General features: G+C 36.4%; 2 protein-coding genes across 12 annotated transcripts in view; one reads left to right on the forward strand and one right to left on the reverse strand.

Moving 5' to 3' along the window:
* The window catches only part of PHYHIPL (phytanoyl-CoA 2-hydroxylase interacting protein like), an 80544-nt gene extending 77146 nt beyond the window's left edge, over positions 1 to 3398 (forward strand). For both annotated transcript variants that reach the window (XM_032137863.2, XM_032137871.2), the window contains exon 5: positions 855 to 3398. In XM_032137863.2, coding sequence (XP_031993754.1) covers positions 855 to 1389 — 535 coding nt within the window. In that variant the 3' untranslated portion in view covers positions 1390 to 3398. The remainder of the gene's footprint in view (positions 1 to 854) is intronic.
* FAM13C (family with sequence similarity 13 member C) overlaps positions 1927 to 19725 on the reverse strand; it is a 117052-nt gene continuing 99253 nt past the window's right edge. For 2 of the 10 annotated variants that reach the window (XM_032137767.2, XM_032137783.2), the window contains 5 exons: positions 18441 to 18652; positions 10383 to 10478; positions 8836 to 9035; positions 7538 to 7639; positions 1927 to 3552 (listed from right to left, as the gene is read on the reverse strand). In XM_032137767.2, coding sequence (XP_031993658.1) covers positions 3429 to 3552; positions 7538 to 7639; positions 8836 to 9035; positions 10383 to 10478; positions 18441 to 18652 — 734 coding nt within the window. In that variant the 3' untranslated portion in view covers positions 1927 to 3428. Of the gene's footprint in view, positions 3553 to 7537; positions 7640 to 8465; positions 9036 to 10382; positions 10479 to 18440; positions 18653 to 19725 lie in introns of those variants that run through there. The other 8 variants (XM_032137791.2, XM_032137810.2, XM_032137776.2 and 5 more) reach the window with 7 other exon arrangements.

Here is a 19725-nt window from a genome sequence, read left to right on the forward strand (position 1 = left end):
TAAAGGGGGAATAACCAGCACTGTTTTAAGCAAAATGCCAGAGAAATAACCTGATTACTGTCCTTGGGTTAAAAAGCCAAAACAAGGGCTGAGCGCGGTGGCTCATGCCTGTAATCCCAGCAATTTGGGAGGCCGAGGTGGGCGGATCATAAGGTCAAGAGATCAAACCATCCTGGCCAACGTGGTAAAACCCCATCTGTAGTAAAAGTACAAAAATTAGCTGGGCATGGTGGCACTTGGCTGTAGTCCCAGCTACTCTGAAGGCTGAGGCAGGAGAATTGCTTGAACCTGGGAGGCAGAGGGTGCAGTGAGCCAAGATTGTGCCACTGCTCTCCAGCCTGGCAACAGAGTGAGACTCTGTCTCAAAAAAAAAAAAAAAAAAGCCAAAACAAAACACAACACTTTTGTGCCAGTATAAATGGACAGCACTCATTTTATGACTAAATCTATCATGCTTTAAAGAAACATTCAATATATTTAACTAACAAATACCTTTAGTTCAGTTTTCTCTTCAGAAAGCCACTTCTGAAACCTAGTTGGCACTTAATGTATGTATGATTTTACCTGTAAGGTTTCTAATTCCAGTTTGATTTTTCTGGCCAGGAAATTTACATTATTATGTTAATTTAATACAAAGTCTCCAAGGCTTGTAGCAGATCATCCTTACTATAAGGTCAAAGCTAGACTACAGCCATCTATAGGTAATATGTCAAAAGATGTTGTCCCCTTATTCTGATAGTAGGAGAGGTATTCAGGCCTTAATTCAGATGTTTGACTTTTAGGCCATTCAAATATATAAATCAGTGGACTTACCACTATTGTATTAAGCAGTGACCACTTGTTTTCTCTTGCAGAGAACATCATGGGAATGCTATGCAGCCCTCTGTCAAGGATAACAGTGGTAGCCATGGCTCTCCTATCAGTGGAAAATTAGAAGGCATCTTCTTCAGCTGCAGCACTGAATTCAATACTGGAAAGCCACCCCAGGATTCACCTTATGGAAGATACAGGTTTGAGATTGCCGCAGAAAAACTTTTTAACCCCAATACTAACTTATACTTTGGGGACTTTTACTGTATGTACACTGCTTATCATTATGTGATTCTTGTTATTGCTCCTGTGGGATCACCAGGAGATGAATTTTGTAAGCAGCGCCTTCCTCAACTAAATTCTAAGGATAATAAATTTTTGACCTGTACAGAAGAAGATGGGGTGCTGGTTTACCACCATGCCCAGGATGTCATTTTAGAAGTCATTTACACTGACCCTGTGGATCTTTCTCTGGGCACCGTGGCAGAAATCACTGGTCATCAGCTCATGAGTTTGTCTACTGCAAATGCAAAGAAAGATCCCAGCTGCAAAACCTGTAATATCAGTGTTGGACGTTAATGCCCACTTTTCTTATTCTTACTCAGTCCCTTTTCCTCCCTTAGGAGCATTGGTCCTCTGTTGTCCATTTTCATCACCAGATGTTTTCCACTGAAGCATGCACATGCCACTGTCACCAAAAACAAACTACCACTTTCCAAATTTCATTCAAAGCCATTTTAGTGTTTTCCTATTCCCTACCCCTGCCACTACTTTCAATGATGAAATACCCTAAGTAAGTTCTCCTTTTGACACTTTATTGCCTAGATGCTGCAATGTTTTTATGTTGTTTCCTTTATGCCAAACATAACAAAACAGTTATATAGACCGCTTTAGCAAAGTACACAATAATGGCTTATAAATGGTGTTTAAATATGCATTCATTTTAATCTACTGAACAAATATTGGGATAACTCCAAACCGCATGAAAGGGTGTAATTGCAGCATGAGTTAAATCTTGAAGCCTAGAATTGTCAGCACTTCCAACTTCTTGTTTGACAGTGTTATTTATGTTATTTATATTAGCTAACAGGAAACAACTACTGTGTTTCAACATAATAAGTATAATAGAAAAATATTTTATTTGTATTGTTGTATAAAATATTTACAATCATATAGAATATATAGAGTTACATTTTAATAGCAATTGTGTACATGTCACGAAACCATTTCCCTTATCAAAGATGTAATTTGTAAACCTCAAATAGTTGTGTATCTGTCCTGTTACAAGTAGATGACTTCAATTAAACAAATTTATGAAGGACATTATTCTGATTCATAAAAGAAGTTATAAAATATTAGGTAAATAACAGAGAAAACAATAAGCCTCTGAAATAAGTCTGTTTCTGAAATAGTCAATAGCCTTCCCATCCAAACTATAAGAGAATGTGAATTTCTTCAACATCATACTTAAACATTACATTACAGAAAATAGAAATACAAACAAACAAGGTTGGTACATGAGAGAAAATGTTGACCTTTTACTTCCTTTTACAAAAATGAAAATAATAAACATGTTTTAGTATAAAATAACACAAAATGATTGATATACACCAAAGTTGATGAACCAAATAAATATTCTGGCTTCTCTTTCAAGGTATCAGGGCAAACAATTTCCAAACGTTTCATTTTGTACAGAAGGACGAATAACTACAGATCATGGGAAATGTTTTGACTTTACAAAGTATAGATGTTGGAACATTAAGAAAAATGTATATTCCCAATGAAAAAATAGTTATATCATCTTATAGTAAACCAAAAGATTAGCAATAATACTATGGACACATTAGATTATATACTGCAGACACATATCTATCCAAAATACCTATTTTAAATTTTTAATACAATATTTTATTTTAATATAAACATCTGTCAGTTATAGACAAAGATAATAATTCACAAAGTACATGCTATCAGAATGAACTTTGGTAACCAGAAATGTAAAATTTCAAATAACAGATAATGTGTTATTTTTATAGAGAGAGAAATAAAAAAAATAGCAACACAATCTAGTTTATTTTAGGGTACTGAGAACCTAGCAGACTTAAAGGACAAGGTAGTAAATGTTTTATCACTCAAAAATCCATTAGAAGTTTCAAATAAATTACTTTCTTGCTAGCTGTATTCCTTCCTACTTGAAAAGCGAATTTCTTTTCCTCCTCTGATTGATTTTTTAAAATCATGCTCTTTTCCATACAGCAACATAAACAGTCTTTGGATACTAAATAAACTTGCCCTAACAAGTGTCCTAGCTATGTTATTTAGATTTGATAAAATATTAGTCATTTTTTAAAATACTTGTATTGACTATGAGTTTTCTGCTTGGCATGGAGGACACTGAATTTTTTCCCAATTATATGGCTACCTGTTGTATTCTTCCCCGTGTTTAAATCCCTTCTCCTTGTATATAATTAAACTTGCTATTCCTTCTTAAAAACAGCTAATACTACCACTAAAGTGCTTCCATTTTCATTGTGTCAAAACTACTTAGCAAGGATGGCAGAAGAAAATAAACTTTACTTTATATCATGGGTGAAAGTGATCATAACATTTCCTGAACCTCAAATAGTTTTGGCCACATCTTGCTTGCTGATGAGGACCTCTAATAGTCTCAGTTTGGCTTTTATGTGCTTATATTCATAATACTCATCTGCCATTGGTATCCTATCTTCCTTTTGTGGACTTCTGCAAAACAAAAATACATTTGTTAGTTCACAATGAATCAAGTCATTATTTAAATATTCTTTTATAATTCATACATGAGAAAGTATACTGTAACAGCTTCCACTTGGTTTTTGCGTCATGTCTTCTTTTCCTTCCCTTTCACCTTCATTCACTCCTTCCATGTGTTACTAAGTTTCTAAATAATAGTGACCTTTGAAAACTTGAATGTCATAAGTGTTTTGCAAATATGTGGTTTAGTGCTTAGACTTACAACAAAGGGGTCAGTGAAAAGATCTAAGGAGAAACAAACAAACAAGAAACAGAACTTTCAAGGCATTCTTTGTCCAGTCATTCTTCCATTATCTGCCACAGCCCTACACCTGTACAAAATGATCAGCTCTAATACAGTTGTTAAAAATATTAACCTGAATATACTACAGAAGTTTCATTATAAAAATAACTTATAAACTTATGGTAACAAGAAAAGCATTTAGGGTCTGTCTTACAAACTTGAAACGTTTCCAGATTTTCTTGTAATTATAATACCTGTCTCTGCTAATATATAGTAGAACCACTGAGCTGTTCCTTGATTGAAGTAATTTACAAGAGTCTAAATTGTGGTGGTTCTCTTCTGTACACTAATTCTACTAAGGCTAGACATGTAACAATGCATAGATTTTTATACATATGCAGCATACTCTTTCTGTTTACTTAGAAGAATAACTTGGTAATATCAGGAGTTAAAACCATTTGCCTTCCCACAAAAATATGTTGTCAGGATACGTTTTCTAAAGGGAAAAATTGTGACAGGGTCTCAGGGGGCTCTTGTTTTCTTGGTTAATAAGATAGCCAATCGTTTTGAAAACATTTCCACCCATGACTTTGAAATGCAAGGGGTAGAGGACACAGATATAGTCACCACAATTACAACTAAATATAACCACAAGTATTCTCTAATATTAGTATGGCTGAAACCAGGTAAATAGCATATATTTAATGTTTTATCTTTAGCTCCCTTCTATTTTTCCCAGTAGTGATAAAGAGAAATTTCTCTCTCACCAAATAAAAAACAAGCTAATCTATACAAATTAAGAATATAGTATCTACTTGTATTTCAACCCTATTTATTGCCCTGCAATTTCTAGTACAGAACTCAGAACAGTATACAAATCCATAGACAGCCTTCTTCTTAACTGTTGTCTAAATTATATAACATAAATCCTTTGCCTCCATTCTGTGTTATGAGTCAAACTTATCATAGCTGGATGTCTGAATACCACCTTAATTTGTATAACTAGATCTAAGTAAAGAAATTGTCTAATTATTACAGAGAAACATTAATAATCAATTATGTAATTTTCCCTAGTTTTGCATATTCTATTTTGGCTAATAAGAGTGCTTTGAGGCCGGGCGCGGTGGCTCACGCCTGTAATCCAAGCACTTTGGGAGGCCGAGGTGGGCGGATCACAAGGTCAGGAGATCAAGACCACCATGGTGAAAGCCAGTCTCTACTAAAAATATAAAAAATTAGCCGGGCATGGTAGCGGGAGCCTGTAGTCCCAGCTACTTAGGAGGCTGAGGCAAGAGAATGGTGTGAACCCAGGAGGCGGAGCTTGCAGTGAGCCGAGATCGCGTCACTGCACTCCAGCCCGGGTGACAGAGCGAGACTCTGTCTCAAAAAAAAAAAAAAAAAAGAGTTCTTTGACAAGAATGAAAAGTTTTGCCAAGTCTTTCCGGAAGCAGTTTTTCCATTATATAAAACATACTAAAGTGCTTAGCACACTTCCAGGCTCATAATTATTAATAATAATGTAATATCTGTATGAGTCTCATGCCTCTTGTATGGCAAATATTACCAAAAACATTTATAGTGCCTTAAACATTTTAGTAATCCATTTGCATGGTTATTTTACCTTATGGATGCTTAGGCCTTCCCAATAAAATGTCTTAGATAAACAAAATTAAGGTCCATGTTTCCTAGCCATTCAACTGTTTGATTTTAGTTGTAAAAGATCATCACTTGTGCATTTAGTTGAAGTATATCACCAGAAGGGGGCATAAAACCTCATAGCCAAATACAGACTTATCTGAAGTGGGTTTAAGACTCATAGGTGCAGTGGAACACTATACATAGAACATAACTAACTTCCCTATATGACAAAAAGCATACCAAGTGACACTGCAGATCCACTAGGCAGGACTAATTTTTTATATTTTTATAAAAGGCTAATTTTTTATATTTTTAGTAGAGACTGGCTTTCACCATGGTGGTCTTGATCTCCTGACCTTGTGATCTGCCCACCTCGGCCTCCCAAAGTGCTTGGATTACAGGCGTGAGCCACCGCGCCCGGCCTCAAAGCACTCTTATTAGCCAAAATAGAATATGCAAAACTAGCACACTGGGAAGTTCTCAAACTCCTTACGATAGATTCCTGAGTTCAAATTGCTAAAAAATATAAATTTATTCAGGGAACTCAAATTTATGAAAAGAGTGTACGCACATCTTAAAGTGTCATTTCTCATATGTAATGACTGTTTAGATTTAGAATATTTGATAACATCTCCACAAATATTTCCCTGAATGAAAAATTCCCATAGAATACCTTTTATCCAAAAGAGGCAGAGATCAGGAACTTTATAGTGCAAGTCACATATTTACCCAAAGTATAATAATAGCAGGCAGTCCAGACAGACAAAGTTACTACTCCAAGGAATGTTTTACGAGGAAAGTTACATGAACATTTTATAAAAGAAAAAAGTATGGAAAAGGAAAAATAATAACAAATGCTTTATATTCTAAATTTATGAGTCACATACCATTTCTCACTAGATTACTTAACATCACCAAAAAGGTAAGTTGGACTTGTAGCAATCAACTTGAAAGGAAGATTCTAAGTAGAAAATAAGTTGTTACATCTGTATTGGCTGAATGCAAAAAGCTTTTCACTCAATAGGTCCAGTCCTAAAGAATATCCCTGGTAGGCTAGAATGGAAAACCTGCCAGGGACTAAGAGGTAAGTAGACCACACAGGAGAGTTTCAAGGTGCTTTTGGAAAATAGCCCCTTTCCATCAGGACAACCCTCAACCTGCTGAACTGAAAAGTCAAATACAATACCTAAATGGAGAGGAATACAGAGGAGCCTGTGTAGCACTAATGAGTTTATGAGTTGAATAATGAGTTTAATCTCATTTCATCTACTTAATAACTTGTGGCTTTGAGAAAGTTACACTCTTCATTTATTTATTTTTGTAAAGATTGATATCCTACATGACAGCTGTAGCTTCCCAAAGTATCGCAGGAGTCCAACCATTTCAGCTTATAAAGTGGGAACTGAGGCTCAAGATAGCTAAGCAATTTATCTCTCTTCCAAATTAGATCAATAACCTTATCTCTTGATTATATATGTAATTTTGTTGATGATACACCAAAAATTAGAGGAAACTAATAGAGTGTATAATGAGACTTGGGGTTGACACAGAAAAATAGAGCACAGATGATACAGCTAACTATTTATTTAAGGAGTAGAAAGAATGACTGAATTTTTTATCAAGTCTTGAAATAAAATAATTAGGGACAGATCCTGACTTTTAAGGAAGACATTTAAAGCGAATAAGGAATTATTATTTAATAAAGTAGAGAGTAACTTGTGGAACTAAGAAACCAACAACAAAGCAGTTATGTGGGCTAAAAAAATCAAACAGATTTTTTAAAGGTTTAAATAAATTCATTTATGATGAGATTTATTGTGCAAAGTTAGAGATTTTTTGAGTTTATCCTCTATTTTTTACAGATTGCTATCATACCTGACAGCTACCATGTCCCATAAAACATCCCTAATACTGGCACTATTAGAATGTTGCATTGGACAAATCCTGAGTCTAAGCCAGTGTGGAAATTATATACATTTTGTAAAAAGTCACCATTCCTGCAAAAAATTGCAGCTCATTTTTAACAGCAATTCTCTAGGAAGTATTAGCTTTAAAAATCTCTCTGTCCACACATACCTTCCTGTTTGTTTAAAAAACTGTTCTTCAAATTCTCTTAAGGCTTTCCGCAGTCTCTTCTTGTCAGCCCTAGTTTCTCGGAGATGGTCAAGAAGTACAGGCCTATATAAAGTAAAATATTTGTCATTACTGGGCACTGGCATAATTGAGAGATCATCATGAGCAGATTTATCTGTTCAGCCAAAAAAGCATCTATCATTGAAAAGTGTTCCAATCATAAGAGTGTCTTTTGAGTAAATATGACACACATAGAGCCTGACCATAGGCAAGCACATAAGCAGGGAAAATTACCTGATGGAAAAAATATCACAGGATAGGGGAAAGGACAGACAAGAGGCAAGCAGATTGATGGAATCCACTGAAAGAACTGGAAAGGGTAACAGCAATATAGGTGGATGAGGGAAGGGATATTTTGAAGGAATACTCATCAGCATTTGGTGATAGACTGAACATAAGAGATACAGAGGAATAGCTTTTAAAGAAAATTCTATTCTTAATCTAGAGAAATAAGTGTGGGAATATTGGGAGAATAGCAAAACCCTTGTGAATGAAAATAAGACCCAGAAGAAAGCTATAGTTACATTGCAAATTCTACTCACTTCATTCTACCAAGATGAGAGAAAAGTCATATACTCTAGAGCAGGAATCTGGTATATATACACAAGCATACCCAAACTCATGTATGGTTTCAGAGATTCTGTGAACTTGAAATTATATATGGGCATTTTCTTAAAACGATTCTATTGGTTTCAAAAAGTCCAACACCCCTTGAAAAGTTAGGAATAACTGCGTTAGAACCACCACTAAAAAAAGGATTTTCTGCTTGCTTTCTCTGACAGACACTTCTGTCAACTTAAATTAAATTAAATTAAATTAAATTAAATTAAATTAAATTAAATTTTAAATTAAATTAAATTAAATTAAATTAAATTAAATTAAATTAAATTAAATCTCATAATCTGGGCTGTAAGATACAAACCAAAGAAGGCCAAATTATCATGAGGAATGCCAGCTACTGAATAATGATAATAATAATGATAATGATAATGTTAATGAAAATCCAAATGGCTTATATCTGAAGGGCTATTTAAGAGACAAAGGACAAGTCATTTGCTTACTACCAAGTGGATTTCTAGTGGAAAAACTATCTCATCTAAATGTAAGAGACTAGGATAAAGGCCCTGAGAACTGTTGACCCACCCCTTTGAGTCCAGCATTTTCAAAGGCCAGCTCTGCTTCATATGCTGGTATCAGACCAGGAGTTAAGAGGAGACTCCACACTTAGGATTCATACTCACATGGTAGCCTCATGTAAATTAGACATGGAGAGAGCTGGTGGTTTTACTTCTTTCTTTTCATCTGGTAAAAGGGCCCTAACAGGCTCAGTCTCATTAGAGTAGGTGAGGTGGTCACCAACAGGAAGGTGAGATGCTGGATCTGGCAAAGAAGGTTGTTGGCTTCCCTGTGGACGGTCTTCATCAGAGTCCTCTTCCTCCTGCTTATCACAGACAGAGTTAAAGAAAGAAAGTCATGTAATATTCAGTGCCTCTTGAGGAAACAAAAACAGGAAGGGGAACTATAAATCAATGCCATGAAAACCAGTAGGTGACCCATGTGTCTACTGAGAACTGGGATGGAAGCAACCAAGAGGAGCTATTCCTCAGTTTCATTAAAATCCTACAGAAGTTAATGAGCAAAAAGGCAGCAGCCATGCTGGGCTAAAACACTCACCAAGTTCATCTGTGTCTTCTGGGCCAATGAAGGCACAGACCATTAGGATATGGTCCAGTCTGGACTATACTACCAAGTGGTTCCTCCCTTTCACTCAGACCTTCTGGGTTCCAGCGTAATACTTGTGATATGAGTTAAGATGAGGTGGACTACAGACAACTTTTATCCTCCAGAAATACCCCAAGTCAGGTCCCAGTGGGGAACAACATTTAGATACAGAGGATACTCAGAAAATTGACAAGTTCAAGGGAGAGCTATTTGAAGGCCAAAGCAAAGTGGGGTTCCTCAACTGTTCTGATAATTATTATCACAACTAGAAGATTCTCTTGCAAGAAATATAAGAACCTTACTACATTTTAAATTATGCTTCCATAAAGGGAAAATTCCAAAGACTATGAATTATTATTTTCTTAATGTCTTTAAAAATGTGGAAGTATAATTTGTCTCAAAAAATTATGGAAGTATAAATGTACTCAAGCATACTTAAATTTATATTTGTTAATATTTATTCTTTTTTATGTTGATATCTTGAACAAGTAACTGTTTTGATATTGATGGAGCAGGATTTGTGATGCTTTTCTAGTTCTGTATTCCCATAAATCATTCTTTATTAAAAGTAACCTAATTCAATTTCGGTACTCATATTTTCTATTGAAATAAATCTTCTCATATCTTGTACAGTATGCTCAAATGGTACCAAAAACAAATGTTGCATTATATTAAGAATATATTGTTAATTTTCTGATTAAAGGAAAAAATTAACCAACACACAGAACAGAAAGGCTCTGTTTTGTCTAGCTGTGTTACAAATTAGAAAATGCCAAACTGAAATCTGTCATTTCTTTTCACCCAAGGTAATGAAAGCAAATGTTAAAATCGGCTCTAGACATACAAGTGCTTTATGTTCCTATTTTACAATAGTTCTAATATCAGCCACTGTTAAGTATAGTAATGGGGTTAGAGAAGACCAAATTTTCACTTTTTGAAATGAAAACTGGCCTTATTTGCAGTATATACTACCATGAAGGGTCTTTTATAACTCTTGTACTGCTATGTGACATCATGTTAACTACACATCAGTACAAAGTAACAGCATGCAAGTATCCTGACTTACAATTGTTGGAATAAGGGAAGGTGTTGACAAGATTTGCTTGATAATTCTGTATCGGTCATAAAGCGGCTTTATGAGGTTCTTGTCTTGCTTAGTTACCTGAAAAACGTGAAATTAATTATTATTCCTCTCTCAGACAAGAATGAAAACATCAATATTTTTAGCAGATAAAAAGCCTCAAAGTAAAGGATTATAATACTATAATGCAGCAGTTATCATGAAAAGGAAAGTCATTTATTTATTTATTTATTTAGAGACAGAGTCTCACTCTGTCACCCAGGTGGAGTGCAATGGCATGATCTTGGCTCACTGCAACCTCCACCTCCTGGGTTCAAGCGATTCTCTTGCCTCAGCCTCCCGAGTAGCTGGGACTACAGGCACGTGCCACCGTGCCTGGCTAATTATTTTGTATTTTTAGTAGATACAGGGTTTCAACATGTTGGCCAGGTTGGACTCAAACTCCTGACCTCAAGTGATCAGCCTGCCTCGGCCCCCAATTACAGATGTGAGCCACCATGCCTGGCCAGAAAGTCATTTATAAGATACTATATGTAGCACATGCCAGTTTTTTCTTGGAAGTTTCTTAAACGATATGTCCAAGTTTAGGAATGTGATTTTTGGAGGAGTCTGAAATGCATAAGTGTTAAGGAAGCTCTTCCTTAATTACTTCTTCATTCTTAAAAAACCAATCCAGACATTGATTTTTCTTCTGAAACATGTATTTTATCTAGACTTTCCTGATTATATGTGCTCACAAACACCAACCTTATACAGGTCTTCATCACTACATGCTTGTATTATATACTAGGCTACTGACAGGCTGTGATATAAACTCAATTATTTTGGACAAAACATTTAACTTCTCTGAATCCTCAATTTCCTACCTATACAAGAAGGAGGTTGGAGTTACCAATATCCTTCCCTTAAAAAAATGTATAACCTCTTAATCCACTAATATGTTCTACACCCCTCTGCTGTAAGACCCATCCCTAAGCACTATTTTCAATGGATCACATTGTGCATAAAAGTTTAAATAGCTTCCTATCTATCCATCTATTTGTCTGTCTATATATCTGCCTATTTATCCAAAGTGACCAAACTCCTCTGCTTGTATTGGTTTTTTTCCTGCTTTGTATTCTGCATTAATTTTCTACATGTCTAGTACACATAGCCTCCCTTTTACTCTAGTCCAGTGTATATCACTGGCAAGTAGTTGGAAGGGAATAGAAATAACTCATGGAATAATCACCCAGGCATCTTTTATCAAAGTACACACACCCAAGCATGCCAGATACATGTGTCATCCAGATCTGTCTCCCTTGAAAGAAAAGAAAATGTCTCAAACATGTGTTACACTTCCCAGTTATCCTCATGCTCCCAACTCCCATCCCAATTGCAAACCATTCTGGCCCATATTGATGTACCTTTTCTCTCAACTTCTTATCTCATTATCTGGGCCTTAACTGTTTTCTTTGTTTCAGTATTGTCTGCCCAAATAAAGGATTCTTGAGGAGAGAGATCATATCACATACTTCTTTAAATTCTCACAGTACCCAATGCATCCCCACCCCTATACTAAGCTATCAACACAGGTTTATATGCAAAAAGGACTCTAATTTTTAGCAATCTTCTTGTAAGTTCCATATGCTGTGACATAAGTCTCACCTCCCTCTGTAGAAGCCTGTTAAGTATTGTTTAAATAACCTCAAGATCTTTTCATTTTCTAACCCAATCATTCTTTAAACACTTTCTTATTCATAATACATCTTTCCATGAAAAAAAAACCCAACAAGTTCCTATAAAAATCTATTCCATGGGATTTTAATAGATGACAGAAGAAAAAATCTCAGTCTAAGTTCAGAAAACATTGAAATAGTGGTTTTTTTATGTAATATCTTACTGGGACTTTCAATTCATAGAAAGTATTTCAGAAAATAATGCATTTAACTATTAGTGGTATCTCTCCATTGCAATTTGGTTTTTGTGATTTGAATATATTCCCCAGATTCTAGAAAAGCTAAATTTAATTCTAAAAGAAAAAAGTGACCAAAACACACATTAGAATGATGAATGCCATTATAGAAAAGTATCTTCCACAGATGCTAGATAAAAATTCAGGAACATGTACAATGTGTGCACTCCTTTTTCACTTTGATTCCATTGTCTTCCTCTTAAGATTATTATCAAAGCAATTCCTGAGGAAACGTGAGGGTTCCATACCCTCATGCATAGTAAGTACAAAACACTGTGAAACCTCTAAGTCTACAAGTGCTCATCCTCAGAGGACAGGAAAGTAGATTGCCTGAGGAAGGTTAGTAGTGGGATTATGTGCCAGGAGCTGTTTTCTACTCACAGAAAAGCTATAGGCCTGCAAAGTGATCTTCATAAAGGAAACTGAATCAAGGTAAGCTCTGCAGGATACCCCAAATCTAAGGGGGCAGAAATACATTAGACTTTGCTGTTATTCTTCAGCCACTTTCTGCTAAGAATCAGATAATTTTCTCCTCTGAATTCAATGGCTCTCTCTTTCTGAAGTACATCCTCCTTCCTCCCTAATTCTATGCTGCTAGCTGTAGTATGCAAGATATATCTATTTTTTCATTTTTGTTATATGAATGAAGGGAACAAGTTTTCCTTTATGTTTTCGGTTACACGTTGAATAACCTAAAACAGCCAAAGAGAGCTATGAATGGATTGTCATAAAGATAAATAAAAGGAGATAAACTTTAAAAGATGATTATTCTTCCAGTTTCTCCATTTTTATAGTATCAGGGTAAAACTAAGAGGAGGTTGAGCAAGAAAGGACCATATATAGGACACAATTTGATATGATTTGTTTATAGCTTGGCAACTTTGCCATATGAAAACTCCTGGCCCCCTATCAAGTAGGTGATTTGAATCATCAAGGTCTGGAAATAAACTGGCTTTCCAAGAGACATAACTGCTACTGAGGGGTCAGCCCAAATTAGTTTATTTCTGGGTCCTGGTCAGAAAGGTGTTTAGGAAGCTGCCATAGCTTCAGCACTTCTACCACCTTGTTTTCCTTTCCCCCATGGGAGTGGTGCCAGGTATTCCACAGTAAGCCACAGAAATTTATAAATAAAATCATTTCAATTATCCCCATAAATGAGATGTCTCTTAAGGAGAGAAGTAAAACTGACATTCTCTTCTCTGGACAGTGAGCAATAGAAAACATGCTTCTTAGCTTTAGGGACTGAAGTCCTGCCAAGATTTTCCTGTCTAAGTATCCCCATCCCCTTATTGAGGGAGACACTATATGTAGGCAAGTCTGACCGTTTAAATTAAACAATCAAACAAGATGGAAAGTCAGTACTGGATATTATCATAGAAAGCAATTGCTAAAGAGAATGTTTTGGTCAAGTTAGATGTTCAAGCCGGGAATTGAAGATTAATATTTGTCTTGAAACCAGAAGACATGAGTTCAGATAACCAGCTTCAAAACTTATAAACTGTTTTTAACATTACAAATATGTAATATTTGAACCTCAGTTTCCTAATATGCAGAATGAGGATCGCTTTTAATACATTTTATATGTAAATGTTTCTGGATTAATAACATGCATACCAAATGTTATTTGAGCTTTCAAACTAGTTGACATGATGTTAATGTCAATGCTATCCATTAATAAAAAAGAATGCCACAGTGCTATTTTTTAAAAATAAAAGAGAATGATAAGCTCTCTGTGTCTTAATATAAAAAGCTATCCAGAATATACAAAGTAAAAAGGATGCATAATTGTATAGACTGCTCCCTTTTCTCTAACAGAGGCAAGTTTAGAATATATATTGGGGCCAGATATGGTGGCTCACTCTTGTAATCCCAGCACTTTGGGAGGCTGAGGTGGGAGCATGCCTTAAGGCCAAGAATTCTAGACCAGCCTGGGCAAAAGTGAGAGCTCACCCTTACAAAAAATTAAAATACTCAACCAGGCATGGTGGTGCACACCTGTAGTCCCAGCTACTTGAGAGGCCGAGGTGGGGAGATTGCTTGAGCCCAGGAGTTCATGGCTGCAGTGAGCTATGATTGTGCCACTGCACTCCAGCCTGAATGATAAAGTGACACCTTGTCTCTAAAAAAAATTAAAATAAAAAGGAATGTATATTGATAATTTCTTGTATATGCTTTACATAGAAACTCCAAAAAAGATAAATAAGACATTAATGACAATAGTTACCTGCTTGGGGTGGGAGACCTCAGAGCTGGAGATGGCAGTTGGTTTTGGAAGGAGTCTTTTTACCATTTTCTGTTATATATTTTCTTTTTGAACTATGTGAGAAAGTATTACCTATTCAATAATTTTACTTAAAAAAAGGATAAATAGGAAAGCAGAAAGTTTGATGGGATCTTCCTTTTCATGCCCTTTATCTCTAAGTCTACTGTCTTTCCAACCAACAACAACCTGCTAATGTTATTAATTTTTTATTGATTTTCTCAAGATAAAATGTATGCTTTCTAAAAATCTGATTTCATCCTCAAACATGCTACAGTTGATGAGAGGCCAGAAGAAGTAACTGCCATTACTCATCCCCTTGGTAATCTAAGCTGTGCACCTGACCCCACCTACAGTCCTTAGAAAGGTCAATATTGATATATGTGCCAGCACCAATTCAGTATTTTCAAAAGAAAAGGAAATAAAAGACATAAATAGGCACTACAGTTCAGCTCAGGGGATGATTAATTCATTTCCAGTGTACAGCCATGCCCTGTAACCCAGAAGTGATTATCTCCAAAAATCATCCATAGATAAAACAGGAAGAAAATTACTCATTGACAGTATCTGAACCAAGGCAATGCTATAGGATTTATCAACCTTAATATGGGCTGTGACTAAATACCAAACGCAGAAATTACAGAAAGAGTCATAATAAAGTCTCTCTAGAAAAGATGTCATTCTTTATCTTGAAATTTTAATATTTAATGCATTTTCAGCAGTAAGGCAAGGACCCCAGATGAAAGTCATATGTCTCTTCGAGTTTAAAGAAACAGGACCTAATGAGATGATCTGAAATGCTACTGAGCTCATTGAGGAGTTAGAAATAACACTAGCTGCTGTGGGAACACAAAGTTTTCTCTTTGGTTATGTTGTAGCCTCTGGACTCACACTGAGTGTAGTGGCTGACTAGCTACTACATGGTTTACTATATTAAGCTTTCTCAGGACCAATACTCAGCTTTATGTATTTACATTTTCTGTTACAGATGCTCTCTGTTTAAAGGGCCTAACTTCAGCCTACTGAAGAGCTACATTATAGGTATATTTGAGGGGGCTTCTGACACTTATTAAAACAATAGATGCTTCATTAAAAATAATAGAAATGATTGGCATTTATACAGGGTGACTTCCATGCATGAGGAGATTTTTCTCTGATCTTCCGACTCTCATTTGCATGTGTCTATTTGACTTACATGCCTCAGTAGGATGACCAACCATCCCAGTTTGCCCAGGACTGAGGCATTTCCCAGGACGTGAGCTTTTCAGTGCTAAAAGCAAAAAAGTCTTGGGCAAACTGGGACGATTGGTCACCCTATTCCTGAAAGATAATAAATGTAATATATCCCAAACTTATAGTTTATGTTTTTATCTACAACTCTAGTGTGCCCCTCTAGTTTTTCTCTGTATCAGTAAATGGACCCATCACCATCCCGGATTCTTCTTTGCCTTCATTTCCTCCCATCTAATGCTTCAACATGTCCTTTTGATTCTACGTTCAAAATATACTTTGAATGTATCCACTTCTTTCCCTCTCCAAGGCCACCATGCTAATCCAAGCCACCCATTCCATCTCCCCTTTTCATTCTTTTCTCCTGTGATGTATCCTCCACTTAGCAATCAGACAGATCTGTTAAATGTAATCATGTCATGTCACTTTTCTGCTCTTAACCATTCAACAACTTCCCAATACTTCCCACAGCTGTAAAGGTTCTGTGTGATGGGTTCTAATCTGTCTTTCTGACTTGATCTTATGCCATCCTGTTCTCCAACCCTCAAACCTGAGAATTCAAAGTGCACAACAAGCTCTTCCTTTCATCATGGCCTTCATACCTGCAATTCCATCTGTTGAGAATGTTTTCTGCTGCTCTCTTTGGCCTGCTGATTCTTCTTTAAACGTCACCTCTTGGCCTTCCTAATCACTTTATCTAAAGTAGAAACTATACCCATTATTTTCTATCGTATCACCGGTCAAATATACTGCATAGTACTTATCAACATTTTTAATGATTTCTTTTTATTGAGTTATTTCTTGTTGTATCCCCACTCCCAGGACAACATGAAGTACATGAGGGCATTGACCACCCCCCCATGACTTCGATATCTTTTTATTTTTTATATCTAGCATCTATTCTACTTCACAACACATAGTTGGCATTTAAAGCTTTTTGCAAATGAACTATTATCCACAAGTCAGTAGGCTTCTCTCTTATTGTCATGATAATTATATAAGTAGGTATTACCATGATAATTATATAAGTAGGTATTACCTGTATTTTACAGATGAGGAAGTTGAATCTCAGAGAATCAGTTCACTTGCCAAGTGCCCATGGTTAGAAAGTGGCTGGTTCAAGTGCTGAGTCCTGTTCTAAGTCTACTATATCAATCCCAACTCTCTTCTTACTACCTTTGTTAATTGAGTAGAACAGAGATTTAGACGTTGACCAAGATGCTTTAATAGAGATGGTCAAAGTGACTTTAAAATACTGGAAAGAACTTCAGAAGCATTGAAGGATGGAAAACCACAGATATACCTGAGAGTTTCTGTATATATATGCAGAAGTTACCCACTGACTATCACAGAAGTATAGAATCTTGGTGGGCTCAGGGATAGGATGGCTGAGTGGATGAAACCTTCTCTTCACTCCTCACATGTATTTGTTGTTGTTGTTTTAAGGCTAAAGGTATTTCATAAAGAAAGATGTGGTCACAGGCCCATTTCTACTTGTAGATCACAAGTCCTTATGTAAATGACTAATCCAGGGGCATATGTTGAGCCTTTTGAGATTTGGAATATGTTGTCACTTTATGATTAATACCAGGTAATGTACAATAGAACAGGGAAAGGCAGCATTCTCCTCAAGAAGACTTCATTTGAAAATTAAATATGCTAGTTTGTTCATTCATCTGCTCATTTTTCCATTCACTCAGCAAACATTTATTCAATACCCACTATGTACAGAAAAGGGGAGGTCATGACCTATAAATAGTGCTTCCATGTAAGAAGTTCAAGATGTATGTAGTACAAGAAACAGAAAATGGCCTGCAAGATAGTTAGAGCTGTGATAGGGTAGTTACATCTGTTATTCGAGCACTGAAAGTCAATCACACCAGTCTTAGAGTTGAGACAGGGGACTACAAGAAAGCTTCCTTTCCATAATTGAAATGGAAGCATAGATATGCATGACAAGGAGAGATTAACCAGGTAAATACTAATCAGTCTTTTCTTCTTTGTAAAATATAATAAATCTTTTCTTTGAGCTCCAGGCTCATATATTCAAATGCCTGACAACTCCATCTAGATGCCTCACAGAGACTTCAAAACTAAGATATCCAAAGCTGAAGACTTGTATTTCAACCTAACACTCCCAAAAAACCCTACCTCTCTATTCTTATTATATAAACACCAAATAATTTTCCTTACTATTTATAGATCATCCCTGCTTTATTATTTTTAATAAGACATGAGGAAAGGGGCTGTAATTGGAGTCCTTTCCTTTTAGGCAATATGCATATTTCCTAGTCTTGGGTCCATTTGCTAATTTGCGGGTGGGGAGAGTTGGGGAGAAAGGGATATGATATACCCTGGTGTCCTTGCCATTTACTTCCTATCAACATACAATACTATAACCTCCAGAATGGTGGCATAGCCTGGCATCATGTGGCACTACTGCTCGTGGCCAGTAACCTATCAGGAACTCATCTGAAATTTTGGAGCCAGGCTAATAAAAATATTGATGTAATGGCAAAGTGCTCTGACAAATTGGATGATCTCACTAGCACTGTGTGGAGTATAGGGGCCCTCTATATAACAAGACATGGTGATGTACCTTAGAATCCTCCTGGGGAGGAAGTTGCTCTCTTCTCTCCTTCAGGCATGTCAAGGCAGCGTCTGGAGCCTCTTCTCCAGAGGAGCTTGGCTCCGGGCCCGCAGCTTCCGGCTTTCCATTTTCTCTGGGGACTGTGGGTTGCTCACAGGACAGGTTTCTAGGTGGACCTTTGGGAGCACTCCCTTGTTCTTCTGATAGCTTTAGCTTTAGTTCTAAGAGAAATGCTCTGAGTTATCATAAGCAAAGAGAACCCACTAGTCCTAATAAGAACGGAGAGACTTTCAGGAATTCCTTCCCCTGATGCCAACTCTGTAGAAATGAACACTAATGATGGCTTTCCACAGGGCAACGGCAACCCTTATAACCAGAGCCGTTAGCATAAGCTCCCAATCAGTTGTGAAAACAGGGCTCTAGAGGCTAGGATCTCATGGAGGTGGAGGCTATGTGTGGGAGTAGCTCAGTGGTTTATATTTCAGAGGAGGAAGAGTTTGCAGGTAAACCAGTGGTGCCTGGCCCCATCTGCCATGTACTGTAGCACCCGAAATTCCACACCCAAAGATTTATTTACTTAGATTATGGAGTTATGGGTTCATCAAGAGCTCCTGTGGAAACACAAATAATTCTGGAAGACATTATGCATGTAGACACCTAAGGAAATACAGGAGGGGATGGGAAAGGGTAGATGGGAGGGTCAGCCCCAACTTGACAGATTTTTCTGTTTTGTCTTATGGTAGCTTTCAAGATCCAGGAATTATTACAATGTGGCTTTATATAAACCTAGATAACTAAAAATAAAAAAGCCCCCTGAGACTTATCAAGGAATTACATTTTAGAGTATGCAAGGGTACTGGTTGTTTGAATGAGGCATTTATATTGATTTCTCAATTACACAGCTCATTTTCTTTGTTTGATGTTTGTTTCCTAGTTAGACTTTGTCTTGATGTTTAAACATTGCATATTTTATAAACCTGCCACATCATTACAGTTTAATACCACTAAATTAATATTCCCTTCTAGTTGTTTTTAGTCACTCTCCTTCCAGAAATTTGGAAAAACTCCCATGTCTCTAAGTATTAAAGTTAGAGTGTGGAGAGAGGAAGAAAATAATTTTTTATTGGTAAATTACAATAGTCTATTTTAAATGGATTTTAGAGTTAATACTCTCACCACCATCTCCAGAGAAAGACAGAAAAAGAAGGACACTAGCCCATATGGCAGGAGAACCACATTCTACACCTGGTCCACCACCTTCCAGCTATGTAACCCTCCCCTCTCTATGAGCATA

Source organism: Hylobates moloch, unplaced genomic scaffold, assembly GCF_009828535.3.
Source record: "Hylobates moloch isolate HMO894 unplaced genomic scaffold, HMol_V3 SCAFFOLD_3, whole genome shotgun sequence".
NCBI classification, from domain to species: Eukaryota; Metazoa; Chordata; class Mammalia; order Primates; family Hylobatidae; genus Hylobates; species Hylobates moloch.